This window comes from Amblyomma mixtum, chromosome 1 (genome assembly GCF_055824585.1).
Source record: "Amblyomma mixtum isolate Tamu chromosome 1, ASM5582458v1, whole genome shotgun sequence".
NCBI classification, from domain to species: Eukaryota; Metazoa; Arthropoda; class Arachnida; order Ixodida; family Ixodidae; genus Amblyomma; species Amblyomma mixtum.
The window spans coordinates 23,612,056-23,635,163 of NC_143012.1; the positions used below are offsets into that span (position 1 = coordinate 23,612,056).

Consider the following 23,108-nt stretch of genomic DNA (forward strand, 5'->3'; position numbering starts at 1 on the left):
ATGCTGCAGGTCAACTCATTGAACCTTCTGCCCGCTAATATTTTGAGTAGCTGCTTGATTTCTTTTCAGGTGGCCTTGTAGGTGCCAGGCGTCCCCTGGGAAGAACGGGAACGATATGATCAATTAGCTGTTCCGAGTGGGAAATTAGCAGACGATCGTGAAGAGCAGTCGCATTCAATGTGTTTGGAAAGATTATCTGTGAAATGAGAAATTGCAGAGATGGAAGAGGTAGCGATTGCGCTGGCGGCCTCACCTCTTTCATCAGAATACATCATCGCAGATCCACAGACAGGCTATAGAAAGTATAAACAATGCAGGGCTTGCGCATCCAACAAACTGATTTGGGTGCCAGGCAACCACGGGGTGGAGGGGAACGAGTGTGCACACGCCGCCACATGGGCATTTCTCCATCGGGATCCCTCCTCCTCCCTTCCGGGAGATGGTGACTCATTTCAGCCTTCTATAACCTATACCGAACTTCTACAACACCTACGTCACACCAGGGAAATCTATCAAAATCCCGCTAAAGGTTCTAACAAATCAGTAGAATGGCATCTCAGACAACAGCAAACTATACCAGTCAACAATTCCGCTAAACGTCACAAGATAAATTCAGAAGCTTAACAATCAGGGTGAAAAATCTGTGGCCAATACGCAGACTTCTGTCACAAGATATGGGCCTGCCAGGCTAATAGTTTTATTGATTTAATTGAACAGCCAACGTCGGAGGGATCGGAAGCAGCCCGGTCCGGCTCAGACCTCGAGGACCAACGAGTATTCCTCGATCAGTGAAGCTCGCATTCTTCGCCGAATACAATTTAATCTCCTACATACACCAGCCAAACTTTATCTATACCGGTACTCTTCCGCACCTCAGTGCCCAAACTGTGCACACACATATGCAGACATAGAACACTGCCTTACACAGTGCCATGCAGCCTTCCAGTCTCCCGCCTATCCCCCCCCCCCCCCCCCCCCCCCGTTGGCCATCTGGCTCGCCTCCCTGGATCTGAAGCTGCAACGTGCCCTCGTCGCCTTGGCCCAGGACCTACTGAACACCTAATAGAAAGGATGTTCTAATAAAAGTGTCACACCACCACCACCTCGAAAGATCTCGGACGGCGGCCTTTGCCAACATATTCCTGGACTGAGGACGCGACCGCCTTCCCCTGATTTCCACTCCCCTTTTGTCCTCAATAAATACTTTCATCATCATCATCGTTATAATATTCTGACCAAGACTAGCCTGTCGAGGTTCGAACTGTATCAAATATTGCGCGGAGAAATTAAGGCAACCTTACAACCGGAACGCCAACCTTACAACCGGAACGACAGTTGCGTTTCGACCGGGGCTGCGGTCGCACGCGCGCTCAGAACAGACGTTACGGTTCATCTCGACAACGCGATATGGCGTGCGACAGCTAGTGCCTTTCGACTTTGGCCTCAGCAGATCACAATAGAAAGATCTGGGTTGTTGCCCGCTCTTGAACTGCGCGTACAGCGCCTTCTATCCTGTCTTCATCACTGAATGCCTGGATGGTTCTGTTCACAGTGGAAACAGGCCGCTATTTCTCTCTGGTACATTTCCTTGAGCCAATATACGAATTTTGCGACCGACGGCGGATTTGGTACCATGGGGCTTCGAAAGCCATGACATTAAAACGTTGTACCAGAACGCATGCTGTGAACCCTTCTTTCACGTGTTATCTCTCCTTCCTGCAGCTTTCGACCGTAAACAAGTGTATGTGAGAGGAGGTAAGGTGAGTGAGGAATTTAGCATAGCGAACAGGCAGGAAGTTTACGTTGTAACGTCAGCAAACTTGCAAGAAAGCGACCTAGCACAGCCTCATGCCACGAATGCGAAACTATGCGAGAATACGCGGGGATGAAAGATAGAAAGCACCGCTGTGAATTCTTTCTGCATGCGCCGACCAACGTCGCTTTGCGAGTAAGGAAAACGCCAAGGGGCGTCCGTACCGGTTCTTGGCAGCCGCTTGTGAACCGTCCGACGCGGAATCATTTACTATAGCATTGGCACGCGCGCTTGCAGTTAATTTAATTAGGACACTTAAAAAAAAAAGGGGGGGGGGAATTCAGTGCTGTAGAGGTATGTGGGCGCGTAATATTTGGGACAGTGCAAACGTTTTAAGCCGAGGATGTAATTAACATATTTGCAAAAAGGTATAAGAAAATTCAATCAAGATATTACATATTACATTCTGCGCAGCGCTATTTAATTGTAAAAAAAAATCTCGATCACGGCAACTGGAGAGGAAAGGTGGTTCCGATCGTTTGATGTTCGTGGGATGGATTAGGGAAAAATGGCAGTGGTTTAGCTCTGGTTAAATCTGGTTGTGTTGCGAAAGCAATGGCTGCCTGGCTACGCTTAGGATTTGCTTATGGTTAGGCGTTTAGGCGTTTAGGCGTTCTGGCTAAGCTCTATTGTTTATACACGAAGAAGACACATAGTTAAGCATTGGTTACAACCTTGTTTTTCACCAATGAATACGCTTCGATGGTCAGTAAAGTAGTGTGTCTTGGTTTATACTGCATTGATCGCGTAGTTTGTTTCTGCAAATCTTCTCTGCACCACCAAGTCCAAACTGCTTCCCCAATGTGTGGTGGTGGTTGGTTTTAGCTTTAGCCCTTGTTGAAAACGGTCTTCGACAGCTTAGATGAAAGCAGAGTCTCTCTTTGGATCCTTGTTGTAGTCACCAGTCATCACTACCAATTCTCGTTCAGTGCGGCTAGGCACTCCGGTAGCCATAACGACCAACGCAGTTTCGGTGCAGCTGCGTCGTTCTTTCGCCTCTTTTCAAGTCGCTCGGCACGCTCCTCGTCCGTCTCTACTACACGCTTCCTCCACTTCGTTTCGTTGCGTCTCACAAGTCTGGCTTCTCGTAAAGATGCTGAACTTGACGCTTCTTCTTCGGATGCTGCACCATCAGAGTGCAAGCGAGCTCGATTAGCTGCATCGGCGTGTCGCCGTTCCTCGAGTCTTTTAGCATGTTCTTGTACCGTTTCTTCGGCACGCCGTCTACGCTTTGTCTCGTTCCAACGCTGCCGTTCAGCTTCTCGAGAAGAAGCAGAACTTGAACCGGCCTCTTCCGCAGTTGTTGTAGAGTCGCTCTGAGAGGCTGAACGACTTCTTATAGCTGCGCCTTCGTTCCGGCGCTTCTCGAGTCGTGCAGCGCGCTCTTCTGCTGTCTCTAGAGCGCGTTGTCTCCTCCTTGATTCGTTCCATCATTTTCGCTTGTCTTCACCCAACTCCGTGCTTTCCATAACGACAAGTCTTCAATGAGACAAACCGTATATACACCCTCGAAACGACACTTCTCCCCTTCTACTACGCACAACTGGCGAAGCGAGCGCCGGCGGCGCCATCTGGCGAAGCGCGGCGACGGCAGCTGCTGCGGTTGCTAGGCGACGGCTCAAGGTGATTCGTGGAGTCGCCGCCACGGCGAAAGTGCGGCCACACTGAAGAGGCGAAACGGTGGGCGTAGTATTGCTTTCGCAACAAGAGCAGTAGGGGTGCACGAAACTATGATAACCATATTCGTATAATGGAAGTGCGATTATAGATATGACGGTGCAACGAGAAATTTGTGGCTCAGTTCGTCACGATCATAAATTTTGTGAAAGAGACACCCATGCCGTGCAACCTTGATAAGGAGTTAGATTGGCATTAGTCCTAATTTGGAGTTCTTGCTTGATACGCTGCATGAAGGGCGTTAAAAGATTATTTGATTTTGTTTTAGAAGTCTAAACGTCCCCATGTGTCTCAAACTATGAGGGACGCCGCTATGGACGGCTCCGGGCAATTTCGGCTACATGTGCTTCCTTAACGTGCACTGACATTGCACAGCAAGTGGGCCTCTTGACATTCGCTTCCATCGAAATGCGACCGTCGCGATCGAAATCGAACCCGCGTTTTTCGCGTCAGCAGCCGGTTACCATAGCCAATGAGCCACCGCGGTGGCGTAATCTTGTTTTACAGTTCTTATTTGAATATTTATTTATTTATTATTTCATAAATACTGCCGACTGCCCTTTGGCGGTCAAGGCAGGAGTGCACAAAGTTGAAAAAAAATTACAAAGTAGTAACAACAAAATAACAGCAACAAAGGGAGATTACAGTACGAGGACATAAATTCAATAAGACCAACGGGAAGCAAAAAAAGTACAGGCAAATCATCCGACGTCAAGCAGACTAAGTGCACAGAATAAAAACAAGGAAACCGAAATACACTGTGTACTAGACGCGCTACTGCGATACATGAGACGAAACAGCAGACAAGAAAGATTCTGAAGATACCAGGTTGGTGATATCGCTTGGCGGTCGGTTCCATTCGGAAATGGTGCGTGGAAAGAAGGAACAAGAATATGCTTTTGGTCGGCATCGTGGCATCAAGATAGTCATTTCGTGTTTGTTACGGGTGGGGCGTGTTGTGTTGTATTGCATGTAACTCTGAAAATTCAGTTTTGTTTTATTATGTATGATATTGAACAACATTTTTAGTCGGTGCTGCTTGCGACGGGATTCAAGCGTGGGAAGCCCAGATCTGTTGAGCAAATCAGATACCGAGACCTGCCGACCATAAGCGTGATAAATAAACAGAGTGCTTTCCTCTGGGCGCCTTCAAGAATTTTTATATCCGTTCTTGTGAGCGGATCCCATACAGCGTCGGCGTATTCGAGCACTGGACGTACAAGTGATGTGTATGCTGTCAGTTTAGTTTTGCTCGTGCAATGCTTTAGGCGGTGCTTTAATAACCGAAGTTTTTCGGACGCTGCTGAGACAATGAACTGGATGTGTACGCTCCAGTTCAGGTTGGATGTCATGGTTACCCCAAGATATTTCACCTGAGTCACTGAGTTGCTCGGAATGCCATTGATTTTGTATGTGCATTGGAGCGGTTGTTTCTTTCGTGTTACTGTCATTTTTCCGCATTTGGAACTGTTTATACTGATTTGCCAGGTGCAACACCAGCTGGAAACTGCTGTTAAGTAGTCGCTTAGGAGTGTCTGGTCTTCGACTGATGTGATACTATGGTATATAACACAGTCGTCGGCGAAGAACCGACAGCGTATGCGTGAGTTAAAGGACAGGTCGTTCAAATAAATAAAGAAGAGAAGCGGCCCAAGGACTGAGCTCTAGGGAACTCCTGAAAGTACCGGCGCTTTTGTGGAGTGAGACTCTGATATCTGAACAAACTGATGCCGCTAACATAACATATATAGCATATATAACATATATAACATATATAACATATATAACATATATAACATATATAACATATATAACATATGACAGAAGCCAACAGCAACAGAAACCAAGGGGCACAGGGGATTTTTTTGTGTTTAATTTCTTTATTTAATTTGTGGTGTTGATAAATTTAGAATATTACTGAATATGTTATCGCTTCATGCTAATTGATTAGAAAAGCAGAAGAAAAAACAACCACTGCCGCCGGTGGGATCCGAACCCACGACCTCCGAATTACGCGTCCGGTGCTCTACCTCTGAGCTACGGCGACGGCTGTCAAATCTTCTGCTTTCGGGGGTATTTATGTTTACAAGTAACCTAACCTTGAGGGTGTTCATCAGCGCCACCCACGTTCATAAGCGGCGGACGTGGAACGTCCTGAGTTACCGCAGGTGTGACGTAGAACGTCATCGAACGAAGAGGGTAGAAGCTGCGTGAGAACCCTCTTATGCTTCCTATGGCGTCAAGGCTGCCAGAACCGAGGCCCTCGCTAAGCAATTAAGCAGAGAAGGGAAGGGGTATGAGGGGCTCGTTATAAATATGACAGAAGCCAACAGCAACAGAAACCAAGGGGCACAGGGGATTTTTTTGTGTTTAATTTCTTTATTTAATTTGTGGTGTTGATAAATTTAGAATATTACTGAATATGTTATCGCTTCATGCTAATTGATTAGAAAAGCAGAAGAAAAAACAACCACTGCCGCCGGTGGGATCCGAACCCACGACCTCCGAATTACGCGTCCGGTGCTCTACCTCTGAGCTACGGCGACGGCTGTCAAATCTTCTGCTTTCGGGGGTATTTATGTTTACAAGTAACCTAACCTTGAGGGTGTTCATCAGCGCCACCCACGTTCATAAGCGGCGGACGTGGAACGTCCTGAGTTACCGCAGGTGTGACGTAGAACGTCATCGAACGAAGAGGGTAGAAGCTGCGTGAGAACCCTCTTATGCTTCCTATGGCGTCAAGGCTGCCAGAACCGAGGCCCTCGCTAAGCAATTAAGCAGAGAACGGAAGGGGTATGAGGGGCTCGTATAAATATGACAGAAGCCAACAGCAACAGAAACCAAGGGGCACAGGGGATTTTTTTGTGTTTAATTTCTTTATTTAATTTGTGGTGTTGATAAATTTAGAATATTACTGAATATGTTATCGCTTCATGCTAATTGATTAGAAAAGCAGAAGAAAAAACAACCACTGCCGCCGGTGGGATCCGAACCCACGACCTCCGAATTACGCGTCCGGTGCTCTACCTCTGAGCTACGGCGACGGCTGTCAAATCTTCTGCTTTCGGGGGACGTTCTACGTCACACCTGCGGTAACTCAGGACGTTCCACGTCCGCCGCTTATGAACGTGGGTGGCGCTGATGAACACCCTCAAGGTTAGGTTACTTGTAAACATAAATACCCCCGAAAGCAGAAGATTTGACAGCCGTCGCCGTAGCTCAGAGGTAGAGCACCGGACGCGTAATTCGGAGGTCGTGGGTTCGGATCCCACCGGCGGCAGTGATTGTTTTTTCTTCTGCTTTTCTAATCAACTAGCATGAAGCGATAACATATTCAGTAATATTCTAAATTTATCAACACCACAAATTAAATAAAGAAATTAAACACAAAAAAATCCCCTGTGCCCCTTGGTTTCTGTTGCTGTTGGCTTCTGTCATATTTATAACGAGCCCCTCATACCCCTTCCCTTCTCTGCTTAATTGCTTAGCGAGGGCCTCGGTTCTGGCAGCCTTGACGCCATAGGAAGCATAAGAGGGTTCTCACGCAGCTTCTACCCTCTTCGTTCGATGACGTTCTACGTCACACCTGCGGTAACTCAGGACGTTCCACGTCCGCCGCTTATGAACGTGGGTGGCGCTGATGAACACCCTCAAGGTTAGGTTACTTGTAAGCATAAATACCCCCGAAAGCAGAAGATTTGACAGCCGTCGCCGTAGCTCAGAGGTAGAGCACCGGACGCGTAATTCGGAGGTCGTGGGTTCGGATCCCACCGGCGGCAGTGGTTGTTTTTTCTTCTGCTTTTCTAATCAATTAGCATGAAGCGATAACATATTCAGTAATATTCTAAATTTATCAACACCACAAATTAAATAAAGAAATTAAACACAAAAAAATCCCCTGTGCCCCTTGGTTTCTGTTGCTGTTGGCTTCTGTCATATTTATAACGAGCCCCTCATACCCCTTCCCTTCTCTGCTTAATTGCTTAGCGAGGGCCTCGGTTCTGGCAGCCTTGACGCCATAGGAAGCATAAGAGGGTTCTCACGCAGCTTCTACCCTCTTCGTTCGATGACGTTCTACGTCACACCTGCGGTAACTCAGGACGTTCCACGTCCGCCGCTTATGAACGTGGGTGGCGCTGATGAACACCCTCAAGGTTAGGTTACTTGTAAACATAAATACCCCCGAAAGCAGAAGATTTGACAGCCGTCGCCGTAGCTCAGAGGTAGAGCACCGGACGCGTAATTCGGAGGTCGTGGGTTCGGATCCCACCGGCGGCAGTGGTTGTTTTTCTTCTGCTTTTCTAATCAATTAGCATGAAGCGATAACATATTCAGTAATATTCTAAATTTATCAACACCACAAATTAAATAAAGAAATTAAACACAAAAAAATCCCCTGTGCCCCTTGGTTTCTGTTGCTGTTGGCTTCTGTCATATTTATAACGAGCCCCTCATACCCCTTCCCTTCTCTGCTTAATATATAACATATATAACATATATTACATATATAACATATATAACATATATAACATATATAACATATATAACACAATATTGGAACAAAGCACTTTTTCCCCTTTTAAGAACAGGACGCCATCGCGTTCATAACTGCTAACGGTTATTTTACAGGTAGTAATAAGCATCCGATATAGATGAATCGAAAAAGCAGCGCAGTTAGTACTAGTTGGGTTAGTTGGCATCGCAAGGATGGCTCTGACTGTCGCACTAAGACACGGACTGTAGGAAGTAGAGACGGACGCTAGCGTTGTGTCTGTCTCAACTTCCTTCAGTCCGTGCCTTTGTGTGCCACCGGAAACAACAGTTAGATATGTCGGTGATCAAAACAGCCGAAAGTGTAAAACCATAAGGATGGTTATACAACACCGGAAGTTGAGCGAAGTACGCGACTTATTCAGCGCATTGCAAAGACTTACAACGAGGGTGATACTTTCCGTGCCTTTGTGTGCCACCAGAAACAACAGTTAGATATGTCAGTGATCAAAACAGCCGAAAGTGTAAAACCCTAAGGATGGTTATACAACACCGGAAGTTGAGCGAAGTATGCGACTTATTCAGCGCATTGCAAAGACTAACAACGAGGGTGATACTTTCCGTGCCTTTGTGTGCCACCAGAAACAACAGTTAGATATGTCAGTGATCAAAACAGCCGAAAGTGTAAAACCCTAAGGATGGTTATACAACACCGGAAGTTGAGCGAAGTACGCGACTTATTCAGCGCATTGCAAAGACTAACAACGAGGGTGATACTTTCCGTGCCTTTGTGTGCCACCAGAAACAACAGTTAGATATGTCAGTGATCAAAACAGCCGAAAGTGTAAAACCCTAAGGATGGTTATATAACACCGGAAGTTGAGCGAAGTACGCGACTTATTCAGCGCATTGCAAAGACTAACAACGAGGGTGATACTTTCCGTGCCTTTGTGTGCCACCAGAAACAACAGTTAGATATGTCAGTGATCAAAACAGCCGAAAGTGTAAAACCCTAAGGATGGTTATACAACACCGGAAGTTGAGCGAAGTACGCGACTTATTCAGCGCATTGCAAAGACTAACAACGAGGGTGATACTTTCCGTGCCTTTGTGTGCCACCAGAAACAACAGTTAGATATGTCAGTGATCAAAACAGCCGAAAGTGTAAAACCCTAAGGGTGGTTATACAACACCGGAAGTTGAGCGAAGTACGCGACTTATTCAGCGCATTGCAAAGACTAACAACGAGGGTGATACTTTCCGTGCCTTTGTGTGCCACCAGAAACAACAGTTAGATATGTCAGTGATCAAAACAGCCGAAAGTGTAAAACCCTAAGGGTGGTTATACAACACCGGAAGTTGAGCGAAGTACGCGACTTATTCAGCGCATTGCAAAGACTAACAACGAGGGTGATACTTTCCGTGCCTTTGTGTGCCACCAGAAACAACAGTTAGATATGTCAGTGATCAAAACAGCCGAAAGTGTAAAACCCTAAGGATGGTTATACAACACCGGAAGTTGAGCGAAGTACGCGACTTATTCAGCGCATTGCAAAGACTAACAACGAGGGTGATACTTTCCGTGCCTTTGTGTGCCACCAGAAACAACAGTTAGATATGTCAGTGATCAAAACAGCCGAAAGTGTAAAACCCTAAGGATGGTTATACAACACCGGAAGTTGAGCGAAGTACGCGACTTATTCAGCGCATTGCAAAGACTAACAACGAGGGTGATACTTGAGACCTGCAATGCACCACAAACAATACATGTAACTAACTCTCTCACCTCCGAACGGATACTGAGGCGACAAGTTTAGATAGCCACTATTGAAGGGTGTCCCATCGGTGAAAATGGTGAACGGATAATAAGTGTTGTCGGTAACGCGTTACAAGTAACGGCGTTACCGGTAACGCGTTACTTTTTTCGGTAACTTAGTAACGTATTCGTTACCATTTCGGAACTGTAACGGGTAACGTACTTACGTTAACATTTTTCGGTAACATGAGGTGTCACGTTACTAGTTACTTTTTATTTTAATTGTCCCCCTCCGCCTCTTTTTCAAAAAAAAGAACGCCGTAAATGATGTTGCAAATAAACAAAATCTACTGGTGTTCTCGACGGCAATTGTTGCGGCTCGCGTGCATGCCAAAAAACACCTGCCCTTGAAGACGCACTCAACTAAAAAAAAGCACGAACATGCAGTCACACACTTGTCGTCACCCCCAAACCACTGATTAAACACACTGATTAAAATTTATGGCCATGGAGTAACGGCAAAGTAACGTGCGATACTTTTTTTCGGTAACGGTAACGGTAATGCGTTACCTTTTTCTGTTGGTAACGTAGGGCGGTAACGCGTTCTTTTTTTTTAGTGTAAAGAGTAACGTATTTAGTTACTTTTTTTCGGTAACGCTTACAACACTGGATAATAAGCAGTTTTGGTTAGTTTGGTTTATGGGGTTTAACATTTCAAAGCGACTCAAGCTATGAGCGACGCCGTAGTGAAGGGCTTCGGAAATTTCGACCACCTGGGGTTCTTTACCGTGCACTGACATCGCACAGTACACGGGCCTCCAGAATTTCACCTCCATCGACATTCAGCCGCCGTATAACTATACAATGGGCATGTGCATGCGATCTGTGGGAGGCAAAATGTAAGAGGTTTATTGCAAGGTACTGCTCGTTGAAGAGAATCTTTACTCCAAGAACGAAACACTTAAAAATATTTTAAGTCTTAGTTTGGTTTATGGGGACTTAACGTCCCAAAGCGACTGAAGATATCAGGGACGCCATAGTGAAGGGCTCCGGAAATTTCGACTACCTGGGTTTCTTTAACGTGCACTGATATCGCCCAGTACACGGGCCTCTAGAATTTCGCCTCCATCGAAATGCGAATGCCGCGGCCGGGATCGCAAACGCGTCTTTCGGGTCAGCAATCGATTACCATAGCCGCGGCGGCTTAATCTTGTTTTCCAGTTTTTATTCAAATATCACAACATATACAACATAATATTGGAACAACACACAGATAAAACGTTAAAATAATGCTTACGATACAACTTATAACATTATACGTTCATTTTTAACGTTCTGACAATATTTAGGACAAAGCACTACACAACATTTACTTGAGAAGACTAATGTTTACGACGTTACATACAACAATGATTGCTGATTTTTAACATTCATATAACGCTCCAATGTAACATATTACGTTGCTGCAACATGCATAACAATTTCAAAACAAATTTACTGTTTGGTACCATCTGGGATAGTTTCGGTATTGCGAACGGGAAGATTTTTAGGGGAGCGAAATGACCGGCCCTCTGTTTTTTTCAGTAACCGCATCGCAGTATCATCGCATTTTAATTCTGCTTCGTCCATTAGTTATGTCGGTAGTTACGCAGCTGGCGGCAATGGGCGTTTCTAGTATGGTGTACGCAGGCATACGCAGAGCTATGGCATAAGCTAAAAAATAACGTCACGCATGCGCCAAAAGCTATTTCAAACTGAGCCTTACCGTACGCTCTCGTTACGTACGCTATTTCCTGAATTTTGCGAGCATGGCTCCTGAGTACGCTAAAGTATCGTTTCCAGCATACGCGGCGCGCTTCGAAGAAGGACCCCTGGCATCGAAGTCAATTCGTCGTTGTTACTGCGTTTTTCAGTGCGTTCACTTGCCGTAAATGGGGCATCGGGGTTTCGCTTTGTCTTACCTGGCCTATTACGAAACGTATGAGCGATAAACCTGCTGTATTTTTTGTTTAGAGTGTGGGAATCCTGGCTTTCCGCCGTCGCCTTTGCGCGGCTGTGCCGGCCGCCCGCGTTGTTTCTCCTCTTTCCCTTGCTCCCGCCTCAGGCGGTGGAGAGGCGGCTTTGTGACTAATCACTGTCATTTAGCCACAGCTCCGCCCCGGCTCCCCAAGGGCCTTTGCCATTGGCGCCTTTTGGCGGGAATTCGGGACCCCGCTTTGGGCGGCCGCGCGCCGCGCGACCGTCCGAGCGGGGCCCAGAGAGAGAGATCCCTCCGAGACAGCGTAAGGTGCGTACGCTACTGTTTGTCCGTGCCGGCTTTGCCGCTCGGACCAGTGCATACTCGAGCTCGCCCGCACGTGTCCTCTGACCTGCAGCGGCTCGAGCCTGTCCAGCGGGGTCCAGCGACCTCCGACAGGCGTACATTGCGTTGTTTGCCCACTCTCTCTCGCAACCGGCCCAACGGTCGACACGAGAGAGGGATCACAGCACTGCCGCGGGGACATTCTCCTGCAGCGGCGTGCTAGCGGCGCGCACTACTCGGGTCGCTTCGTGCGCGCAGCGGAGCCTTGCTCCTCGCGCGCCCCCGGGACGGGGTGACTATTGAGTGTTTGTGTATCTGCTAGAGGACGACGTGAATAAACGTCTCCTTTGTGAACTTGGAGGCATATTTCTTTGCAGCGAATCGCTCTCCTCCCAGCGGAGGCTGAGTGCACCGCATCGGTGTCCCAGTGTGTGTGCGGTGACGGCTGATCGGGGCCCTTGGCTCGCGCGAAGCTCGAACCCGCGGTGGGTGGTGGCCTGTGTCCACTTAGGAACACACAAGAGTGACGGTTCTGATACTCCTAGGCTTGATGAGGAGCGTCGGTTTATTGACAAAAGTGACTCCCACTTTAAAAACCAGATGGAGCCACTACGATGTAGCATCCAGTTTAATCCAATCCATACTCACCGTATTCCATAGTCAACGGTGAGTATTTCATACTCACCGTATGAAAGTGTGCCATTATTGAAGCAAACTATCAGTATTCCCGACCTTATCACTCGACGCAAGTTCTCTCGTTTATCGTTTTTTCATTCCTTGTACTACGATGGCTCCCCATTCACAGCTGATCGCATCGCCCCTGCCCATCATGTTTCATCCCGGTCTGATCATTCCCACAAAGTGCAACCCATCTTCGCACGAACACTGAAATATCAAACATCACCCTTACTATTATCTATGGCAGAGTGGAACTCGTTACCGGCTGACATAGTTTCTGAAACTGAGTTATCACATTTCCAAACAAAACTTTCATCGCACCTTGACCTACAAAATTCACCGTGATATTTTCAGTATTGTCGAAGCATTAAGTCTTATACGCTCAACCTATGTATCTTTCAGCGACTGCAGTGATGTGTACTTGCAATTTGTATATATAGTTATTCTTTGTATTTGTTAACTACTGTGTGCCAATAATCTGTATTGTGTTGTTTTCATGCCCTCCCCCCCTATGTAATGCCCACTTGGGCCTTTAGGGTATTTAAATAAAAAATAAATAAATATCGCGGCGATACGCCGAACTCAAAGTTCAGATGAGACAAACAGCGTAACGTTCCGCAAAATGCATGCGTTTAGCGTGCGTAAACGTGCATACCCTATTCTGAATCTGGCTAATAATCGTAAACGCGTAGAGATATCCATGGAGCAAACCTGCGGTTCCGAAATAAGCTTGAATTAGCCCGTTTAATAATGTCATAGCAATTACTCGAATGTAAGCAACACAGATAGCCGCGCGGGGCAATGACTGGCTCCGAAATGCAGAACAGAACAGAAGAAAAAGTCAAGGGTTCATGGAAAAATACCTGCGGCTTTTTGGCAGTCGGGCTTGAGGAGGTGTGTGCCCTCCAGAGTCCAGCAGAATGAGAGAATGCGCTTACGCGCACACACAACTTTTCAACGCTTTTGTGGGTGCCACGTTGAGTCTGCGACCACTCAATATCTGCGCCGCATCCGCCCCCGCCCGTCCGACGGATACGAGATGCATACGGCACATCACACAGACGAATGTCGTAATCCGCGCACGTCATAGAGACAAGTTGCGTCCTCCACCGGCTACTGCGTCACTCGCGATAAGGCTGCGTTGCGCTCTCTGCGAAGTAAATCTCATGCTGCCAGACGGGTGGCGAAAGGAACTGAACAGCCTTGGATATGAAACACTTGGTCGCCGCTTGCAATCATCGACGCACCATCTTAGCGAGAGAGATTCTGTTCGCCCTCTACCACTTCTCCAGCAGCTTATCTGCGTTCGGATTGTTTTGTGGAGTATTGCATAACGTTCTCGTAGTTATGCTCGACATTCTTTCTTTCTTTCTTTCTTTCTTTCTTTCTTTCTTTCTTTCTTTCTTTCTTTCTTTCTTTCTTTCTTTCTTTCTTTCTTTCTTTCTTTCCTTCCTTCCTTCTTTCTTTCTTCCTTTCTTTCTTTCTTTCTTTCTTTCTTTCCTTCCTTCCTTCCTTCCTTCTTTCTTTCTCTCTTTCTTTCTTCCTTTCTTTCTCCCTTTCTTTCTTTCTTTCTTTCTTTCTTTCTTTCTTTCTTTCTTTCTTTCTTTCTCAATTACGATCAGGTCGTTTCGCACTCCTGCAACGACTGCCGAGGACATTGCGGCTAGAAAATTTTGGTTAGCTGGATTATTCGTTTTATTTGTTTCTGTTCTCCACTCACCTCTCCGCATTCTTGCTTTGTGGAATAGAATCATCTGGAATGGAAGAACTTTAAACATTCCTTGAGAGCTGTTTCAGGTGCTGGCTCTGATGCTTTCCTCGATATTCTTGCGCGAGCACTATCCTCCGTAATACTTTTTATGCTAATGAGGAGAAATAAAATGAATTCGAATGCATATGGGCTTCTAGGGGTGCCGTATAGAGGGCCCCATAGAGTCATTGGAAAACTTTTTCAAGTCACCATAGGGCTCCAGATTAATTCGGCCTCGTTGGGTTCTTTAACGTGCTCCGAACCGCGTTAGCGTGAGGACAACGGTACAAAGGGAGGAATGTCTTAAGACGACACTGGCGCTTCAGTGTTGTGTCAGTGCACTCTTAAGAAAAATGTCACAGAACTCACTAAGCAACTACTAACGAAATGCTCGTCACACATACATTCATAGCAACTGGTGGTAATAAAAGTAGAACCAGTGAAAATTACTACCTTAAGAATGGTTTAATGACCATCACAGTAACGAACACAAAAATGGGTAGAAACCGTTTTCGCATATGTTGCTGGGTTTTAGTACGGTGTGCTGGCCTTGGTTGTTAAATATGCGTACGCATGGAGGAGCTCTTCCCAGTGCCTCTAACAACGAACAGTGTTTTATGTCCCTTACCATGCCTTAGGCAACAAAGACATGCGATTAACTGTTTGTTCTCATATCTAAAGGACATTGGGCATCTCGAAAAGCTCTAATTTCACCTTGCATGTTACCCTCACTCATTCGCCACGCATTGAAATTGGTTAGTCCGTTTTCCGGTCTATGCGCTTTATCGTTACATACGTAACATCATTTGTCGCCGATGCACCATAATACGCTTTTAATTGCCGCATTTCATCTGCTTCCTTTTTTATTTTATTTTATATTTTCTTCACTGCTCTCCTTCCTTCTTTGTCCCCCAAATCCCCTTTCCCATGCAGAGTAGCATGCCAGTGGTTTTTAAACGGCTGATAATTTATCTGCTTTTCATTTAACGGTTTCTCTCTCTGCGTGACGCTGGAAAAATAAAAATAAAGCTATATGTGCAACGGGACCAGTACCCGACAGGAATGATAAGTACCAGGATATACGTTGGTCGCAAATCATATTCTGGCTTAGAAATAAGGGCGTTGCGTGTACAAATCATGCGAGGCGACGGCACCCAACAACCCTAACGGGCACGCAAAGGTTCAGAACACTATAAAAGGATGTCAGAAAGTCACGCGAGTGCGATACACGCACTGCGCGTTGCAGGGGCATATCTTTCTCCGTCTCATATACTCCGTAGATTTGTCTCTTAATTACGGGCTAATGACTCTTATCCGTTGAGCTAAGATACAAGCCTTAATTATGTAGTTTAGATTGCAGAAGCAGGTTAGTCTACCTAACCGCAGGACGCTGCAGAAATGTTTAAGTACAAAACACTTTTATTCACAAAACAGTCTATGTGGATTGTCTCCTACTACATTGTTTTTAGAGTTAGCGGGACGGTTACTAGTCAGGTTACAAGTGACAATAGGTAGTACAAAAGTAGGAAGGGCCGACTTTTAATATCCTAAAGAGGGTAGTAAATATTTGGTAAAAAAACTAGTAAAAAAGTTCAGGGGGGCCTAAAGTGCGGTGAGGCGAAAGCCTTTAGCGCGGCGTTACTGCTTTTGCCACTGATGTGTGGTTAAGATGTTAATTAAGTACATAATTGTTTGTGAATCTTAAATGCTGGAGACACTGCAGGGCGTTTGGGAGACATACGTCTAATTCGACGCCTTTCTGCAAATACTCTCCAGCGTCCTAGACAAGGAGAACTACATATACGTTGGCAGGAAGTAGCGTAGCCATTAGCACGCTCGGCTGCAGAACGGAAGGATGGTGGTTCGAATCCCATCGTGCCCAAAGATTTATTTTCTGGTCTGCTGACAACCTTCTGTCGACAACCATGGGGCATTGAAGGCTTTCGCCTTAATACAGCAAGAGGTAGCGACTGCTAAATTTGGTGGTTTATGGGGTTTAACGTCCCAAAGCGACTCAGGCTATGAGAGGCGTCGTAGTGAAGGGCTCCGGAAATTTTGACCACCCGGGGTTCTTTAACGTGCACTGACATTGCACAGTACACGGGTCTCTAGAATTTCGCCTCCATAGAAATTCAACCGCCGCGGCCGGGATCGAACCCGCGTCTTTCGAGTCAGCAGCCGAGAACCATAACCACTGAGCCACCGTGGCAGCTGGACTGCTAAACTTACAGCCCCCCCTCCCCCCTTTTTTTAAGAGTGCATGATTGTGTAGTTTCCTTCCTCTGTCCCATTGTCTTCGCGCTAACATTTTTCAGGTATGAGCTAACTACATCGTATTTCAGTTCCTTGGTTCTTTAACATGCCCTGACCGCGCAGCACGCGGTCGTTTCTTCGTTTGTTTTTTTTTTCTTCTTCATTTTGACCCCATCGAAAAGCTGCCGCCGTGGCAGGGATCATATCCCGAGACCTTCGGATATTCTGCCCCCGTAAGTTCTCATGCAATGCATGGTACGATATGTGGGATTCAACGCTCCGAAGCTTCACGTTGGCTAAGAGGGACTCCGCTGCTCCGGATCAATTTCCACTAGGCACACTCTGTCATTCCCAAATTTCCCAGACACATTCGCGACCGCAGTTTGCAGCGCAGCTTGATCAAAATTCCGGCCCATATTGACTCATTTTGAATTTCACAAATTCAAAGCAGAGAATTTGTAGAAGCTTAACTTTATTAGGTTTATTATGGCTTAACGTCCCAAAGCGACTAAGGCTGTGAGGGACGCCGTAGTGAAGGGCTCCGGAAATTTCGACCAAATGACAGAACCGTCGAAGCATACATGTATGTCCATTTGAGACGCTCAGTTTTTCCTTCCTCGAACGGACTGCTGCAACGGCGTGTTATCTTGGAATACACCGCTAGAGGCGAATTAATTTTTCTAGCTGCTATATCGAAATCGTCTTGTTCTATAGGCTAGTGAAGAAAACAATGGAACAGTCTGCATGCACACCCTACGTTTACCATAGCCAGCTGCTGAGTTCTTGCTCTCGCTATTAACGATTGCTGTTCTGGTACGATGTCTGAAGACTGAAATCAACAAAGGACTATTAACGCATTCCAACAAACGTTGTCTCCAACCGCCAAGCCTATACCTGCATTCTGTGGGCCGCATAGCTGTCCTGTTGCCTGTGGCGCCCTCTGGATCTTTCATATGAAACTTGCGCAGCCACGTTGAGGGTGTTCTAACGTCCAGAAAAGCTAGCGGGGTGCGGGAGTGCAGGAATTCTTTAATTTCGACACAGTGGCGCAAGCCAAATCGTCTGAAATGTCTGAAGGTGAGTGGGAATGCGCATGCTTCATCAGCGAGGCAGCGCTACAATACTCTTTTTTTCCGAGAACACGCACCCCGCAAAGTTTTGTGGCCACTAGTAAACGCCGTCCACGACTTTAAGATGCACAGTCCCCTTCAGAATCATTGGATCGTGAACTTTGGAGAGGAGCTGCAAGGTCACATAGAAGGCTTTCTCTCTTGAATACCAAGGCACACTCCCAGAAAAAAAAAAAGCCACAAAGCACTGAAACCATAGTGGGCCCACATTTATCATCACCTGCATTATTAGCCGGGAAGGTTCATCACACTGCGTTAACATTCGTATCCCCTGCTGGTAAAAGAAAACAAACACAGTTGTCTGGTTTTAGGCACACGGACGCACGCCACAATGGCCACCTGCATTGGCCTGGCGACGGAGCTGAAGAGACTGATAATACAAGACGTGTTTCTGTCGGAACATGCGTATTACTCAAATGAAGGGTCGCAACGCATCCCACAGTAGCTGGCGCTCGACATCCGTCGTGTGGCGCGGGCACTCGACGTCGAAACTGAGGAGAAGGTCGCCCCGTGCTGTCGGGTCCTTGGGATGAGGCAGGCCCTGACCCGGGATGCGCTTGACAGTGTTGGGTGTCACGATATCGGTCAGTGGTACGGTTATCTTGCCATGGGTCAGCGTGGGCACCTCCACTTGGCCTCCACGCATAGCCTACAAGCACAGGAGAGGGTGAAAGTAGGAATTCAGAGTATGCTAAGGCCATCTTGTAAACAGGCGCGCTGCTAGAGCTCATGATGTTCCCGGTCTTGCGCTGGCCGGGGAGGACACGTGCCAATTGCTTGCGCGTTCTCGGAACGTTACATCTCAAGGGGTGTAAATTAATCCGCCATAACCCGACGCACTAAGCGTCACTGAGCGCTGGTGAATTTGATATCGCAATTTGATATCGCGCGGATACTGGCCACAAATGAATCGGCCTGGCGTATAGGACTGCCTTGTGAACGCTTGCGTTCAGTAGAACACGGACACCAATTGTTGTTGTAGCACCCCGGAAGCATAACACGTTTTCTAAAATCACCCTCCCAAGTTTTCAGCGACACGGCAGGAATTCCTGAAAGCACTGAATAGCGGCGGTGTAATTCGTGGATTATCCAGGCAGCATCGAATTGACTATTGTATTGCGCTTATAAAAGATACCTTGTTATGTCTGATGGTAGTTCAGTGCATGTGAAAATATTATGTATGTAAAGGTGCCTTTTATAATTTCCGCTCTTGTCCTTGCGTAGCACGAACTACCACATGCACCTGCTCGATTGATACCTTTCTTAAGATAAAAATTAACAGTGCCCATCGTACCTTCATTAGGCTAGAACACATCGGCCAGGTTTAACGCGCAAAACCACCCTAAGGTAGCGCCGGTACCTTTGTGCTCTCAGTACATTCGTCTGGACTCCTGTCTTCTCCTGCGGCACTTCATTCCTTCTTCATTACACCTCACCAATATCAATCCTCGCATTGCTAATCCTATCTCGAGATATACGCACTATATTATCCTGTTCGGCTGTTCAGCCTTGAATACGCCGCTGACTCTCCACTGTCCCTCTTAACCGTCGTCCATCTGATTGGCACTGCTGAATTCACCGACTCAGGCAGTCGGCAGAATTTATCGGCTGTCGTATTGTGGCGCACGTTCTTGTTATCGTCAGTGTTGTTTTGTGAAGCCAATCGCTTCACCAGGGATCACAGTGATAGCCATCCCTACCCGTGCCACTCGGAACACAGCCCGTCACGAACCCACCTCCTTGAAGGTGATCTTGGCCGCGTATCGGACATCCACTCCGTCCCTGCGGAAGTGAGGGTGCGGCTTGTCCCGAATAACAAACACGAGGTCGCCGGGGATGCTCCCATAGTGGAACTGGTTTCCTTCGCGGTGAAAGGTGATCCTGGTGCCGGCCTTCCAGCCGGGCTTCACCTCGATCGTGAACACCTTCTCATCGGACGTGGGCACGCGCTCTCCCGGCGCTATCACCTTCCTGCGCACCTTCACCTTCTTAGTACACCCGTTGTAGACTTCCTCCAGTGTCACATGAAGCTCTAGCTCGGAGGTTTCGTTGACCAGGGCTTCCCTTCCTGTTCCTTCTTCAGTGGAGGACTGGTTGCGAAATTTGGGCCCGAAAGGCCCACCAGAGCCGAAGAAACTGGCGAACGGATTAAATAACTCTTCGAACGCAGCCTCAGAGGAACCCTTTGGAGTATGCGTGTACTCCTTATTGCCTGACACGTTTGGCCCTCCGGCTCTGGCGTTGTCCTTGAGACCCTCCTTGCCGGTGTGCCCGCTTGTGTCGTGCTTCTTTATATTGCGGAGGGCTTCGTATGCCTCGGCCACCTCTTTGTCTTTCTGGTCCGAGAATCTCTTCAGGGCCTCTCTGATCTCGGCCTCGCTCGCGTCCTTGCTGAGGCCGAGCATCGTGTAATAGTCCTTGCCCATCGCCTCCTGGAAAGGAGAGAAGGTAGCGTTCATTTCGGATACCGGACAGAACGCGGCACTTACAGACTACAGCCGACAGTGTAGCGATCTAGTCATCCCCCACGGCTCGGGTAGGTATTCAGAATCAGAATCATGTTTATTTAACATCGTGTCGATGTGGGGTGGATGGATGGAAAACTTTATTATGCAAGCGAGTTTGGACCGTGCAAGGTCTCGGGGCCACCGCACAGCCCTCACATTACACGCACGTGTCCAGGCCACGTAGGGCCATGGCACTGGCACCCCGGTTAACACAGCTAAGTTGCGTGTCCGGGTCCTGCGACACAAGGAGGACCTCCCTTTCCTCCCATGTTCCGATGGCGGGCTGTCCCTGCGGGCGAGGATCGGCAGGGCAGCCGAAGAGGATGTGGTCCAGGGTGGCGTGCGATTCTCGGCAGAGAGTGCACTAGGGGGAAACGAGGCGGAAGTAGGATAGAAGCTGAGGGGTAGGAAGAGTTCGGCTTTGGAGTCCGTAGAAGTAAAGTTTCATACAGCTGTGATAAGCGGTTGATTCGAAGTTCATTGAAAATTGGTTCAGTGTGTCCTAGCCGAGGAGCATTCATAACATTTCGTAAGGCTTTATTTTGAAGGCGATACAAGCGGTTAATACTTGCGAAAGACGTGGTACCCCACACTAAAAAGCAATAATTTACAACAGAAGAAAACAGCGCACTATACAACATCTCCTCAATACTCTTAGGCATGAAATATTTAAATCGACACAAAATACCGACAACCTTTGACAGCTTGTTCATCACCATGTTGACATGATCATTCCAGCTCAGATTCTCATTAAAAATAACACCTAAACTTTTAACCGCTGGGATTGTTTCAAGTGATTTACCGATCCTTAAACTGAGTGGTGGCAGATTTGTCAACTTGTTACGAGGCCTGAAAAGAACAGCTTTCGTTTTCGCAGTGTTTTTGTTTAATAAATTATTTTCAGACCATTCTTGGAGTGACTGTAAACATTTTGTGGCTTGTTTCTCCAGATCTGGCAACTGTGCAGCTCTAAAGAATAAAGTGGTGTCGACAGCGTAACTGGCAAATGTTGGAAGATTACTAATACAGACGATGTCGTTAACATAAATAAGAAGTAGTAATGGCCCCAAAATACTACCTTGCGTAACTCCTGAACTATGCGCCTAATATCAGATAAATCATTACCTATTTTTACTTGTTGCGATCGAGAACTTAAATAAGACTGAATTATGTCAAGAAACTGTCCTCGAAAACCGTAGTGCTCGAGCTTAGTCAACATTATTTTGTGGTTTGTTTATGCGGTCAAACGTTTTTGAAAAATCGATGAATATACCAAGGGTAAGAAGTTTCTGCTCGAAGGACTCTAAAATTAGCTCTTTTTGTATTAGCAGCGCGGTTTCCGTCGAATAGTTCTTCCTAAAGCCATGCTGACTGGGCGTTACTATGTTATATTTGTCACAAAAACTACATATCTGCTTGAACAAAATCTTTTCAAAACACTTAAAGAAACAGGTAGAATAGATATCGGACGGTAATTTGACAAACTGTTCTTGTCTCCACCTTTATGAACAACTGTGACTGGCAAACTGCATTTTATTAGGGAACACTGCGTGTTCGATACAGCTATTGAAATAAATTCTAACACTGGACTAATTACATCAGCGACGTGTTTTACTGGTGAAATTTTGAGGTCACCAATGTCAGACGACTTGCTGTTACGTAAAACTAGGAGACATTTTTTTTTATTTCATTAGCTTCACTTGGAGACAAGAAAGTAATGGAAACAACCCGCGAGTCAAGACACTTAATATTCAAAAAATTGTAACTCGTATCTGCCTGAGAGACAAAATAATTATTGAAATCGTCTGCTAGTCGTTTCCCACTCAGTGTTTCGTTGTTGACTAATATTTCAAGCGCACTAGTAGCAGTTTTACCTCTATTTAAAATTCTGTTAACATTTTTGCACGCAAGATCGCTTCTCTTTAATAAGTCTTGGTTGAACAGCTTTTCCATGTACTCTTTTCTTGCCTAGCGAAGGAAAGATGTAACTGTGTTCCGGTATGTTTGAAATGGTTTAAGGTCATTTAGTGACCTGGTTGCGATAAAACTGTTGTAAAGGTCTGTTTTTGTTTTTATCATTTTGAGGCCTTCGGAGGTTATCCATGGTTTGCGGGCCTTGCGGGGTTTCTTGGAAGTTACAAGAGGAAAGCTTTGTTCATATATTGATTTAAATATGGTAATAAAGGCATTGTAAGCATCTTCTGGGTCCTTTTCGTTTTGCACAGCACTCCAGTCAAAATTTGATAGAGCTGCCCTAAAGTAATTCAGTGTGTCATCATTAATGCGCCGGTGTGCAATGTTTGGGAACACACCATTTTTAGGAGAGGGGGCTCTTTCAAAAATCAGGTATATTGGTAGATGGTCACTTATGTGGCCATTAATTGCTCCAGAATTCAGATGATTTGGTGGGGAGTTAGTAAAAGAGACATCAATTGCTGTCGCTTCTTGTAATCGTGTGGGGACATCTATAACGTTAATAGATCCATTGCATTGAAATATCGACTCAACTTCTAATGTATTAGCTGAAAGTGAAAGGAAATCTATGTTTATGTCAACCCCTAAAACAAGGTTTAGGTTGTTCTCTGTGATCCATTGGAGGTATTCATCAAGGAAGCTGGAAAAACTCGAGAAGTTACTTTTGAGTGGTGGGTAGAACACAGCAGAGACATTTCTACCACTTCGTAAGGAGAGTATTTCATAATCATCATGAGCTAAAGTCGGCAAGAAGGCTGCAATTAAATTTGTTTTCTA

General features: G+C 46.4%; 2 protein-coding genes across 3 annotated transcripts in view; both read right to left on the bottom strand.

Moving 5' to 3' along the window:
- The window catches only part of LOC149365742 (dnaJ homolog subfamily B member 4-like), a 64,695-nt gene extending 50,971 nt beyond the window's left edge, over positions 1–13,724 (bottom strand). Inside the window, exon 1 of one of the 2 annotated variants that reach the window (XM_089545627.1) lies at positions 13,585–13,724. The gene's annotated coding sequence lies outside the window, so the exon portion shown is untranslated. Of the gene's footprint in view, positions 1–13,580 lie in introns of both variants that reach the window. The other variant, XM_089545636.1, reaches the window with a different exon arrangement.
- LOC149365744 (uncharacterized) overlaps positions 1–23,108 on the bottom strand; it is a 32,972-nt gene that overhangs the window by 4,376 nt on the left and 5,488 nt on the right. The window contains exons 2-3 of the mRNA XM_089569188.1: positions 19,587–20,282; positions 18,264–18,499 (exon numbers count right to left, since the gene is read on the bottom strand). Of these exons, the coding sequence (XP_089425314.1) occupies positions 18,264–18,499; positions 19,587–20,276 (926 nt within the window). The 5' untranslated portion in view covers positions 20,277–20,282. The remainder of the gene's footprint in view (positions 1–18,263; positions 18,500–19,586; positions 20,283–23,108) is intronic.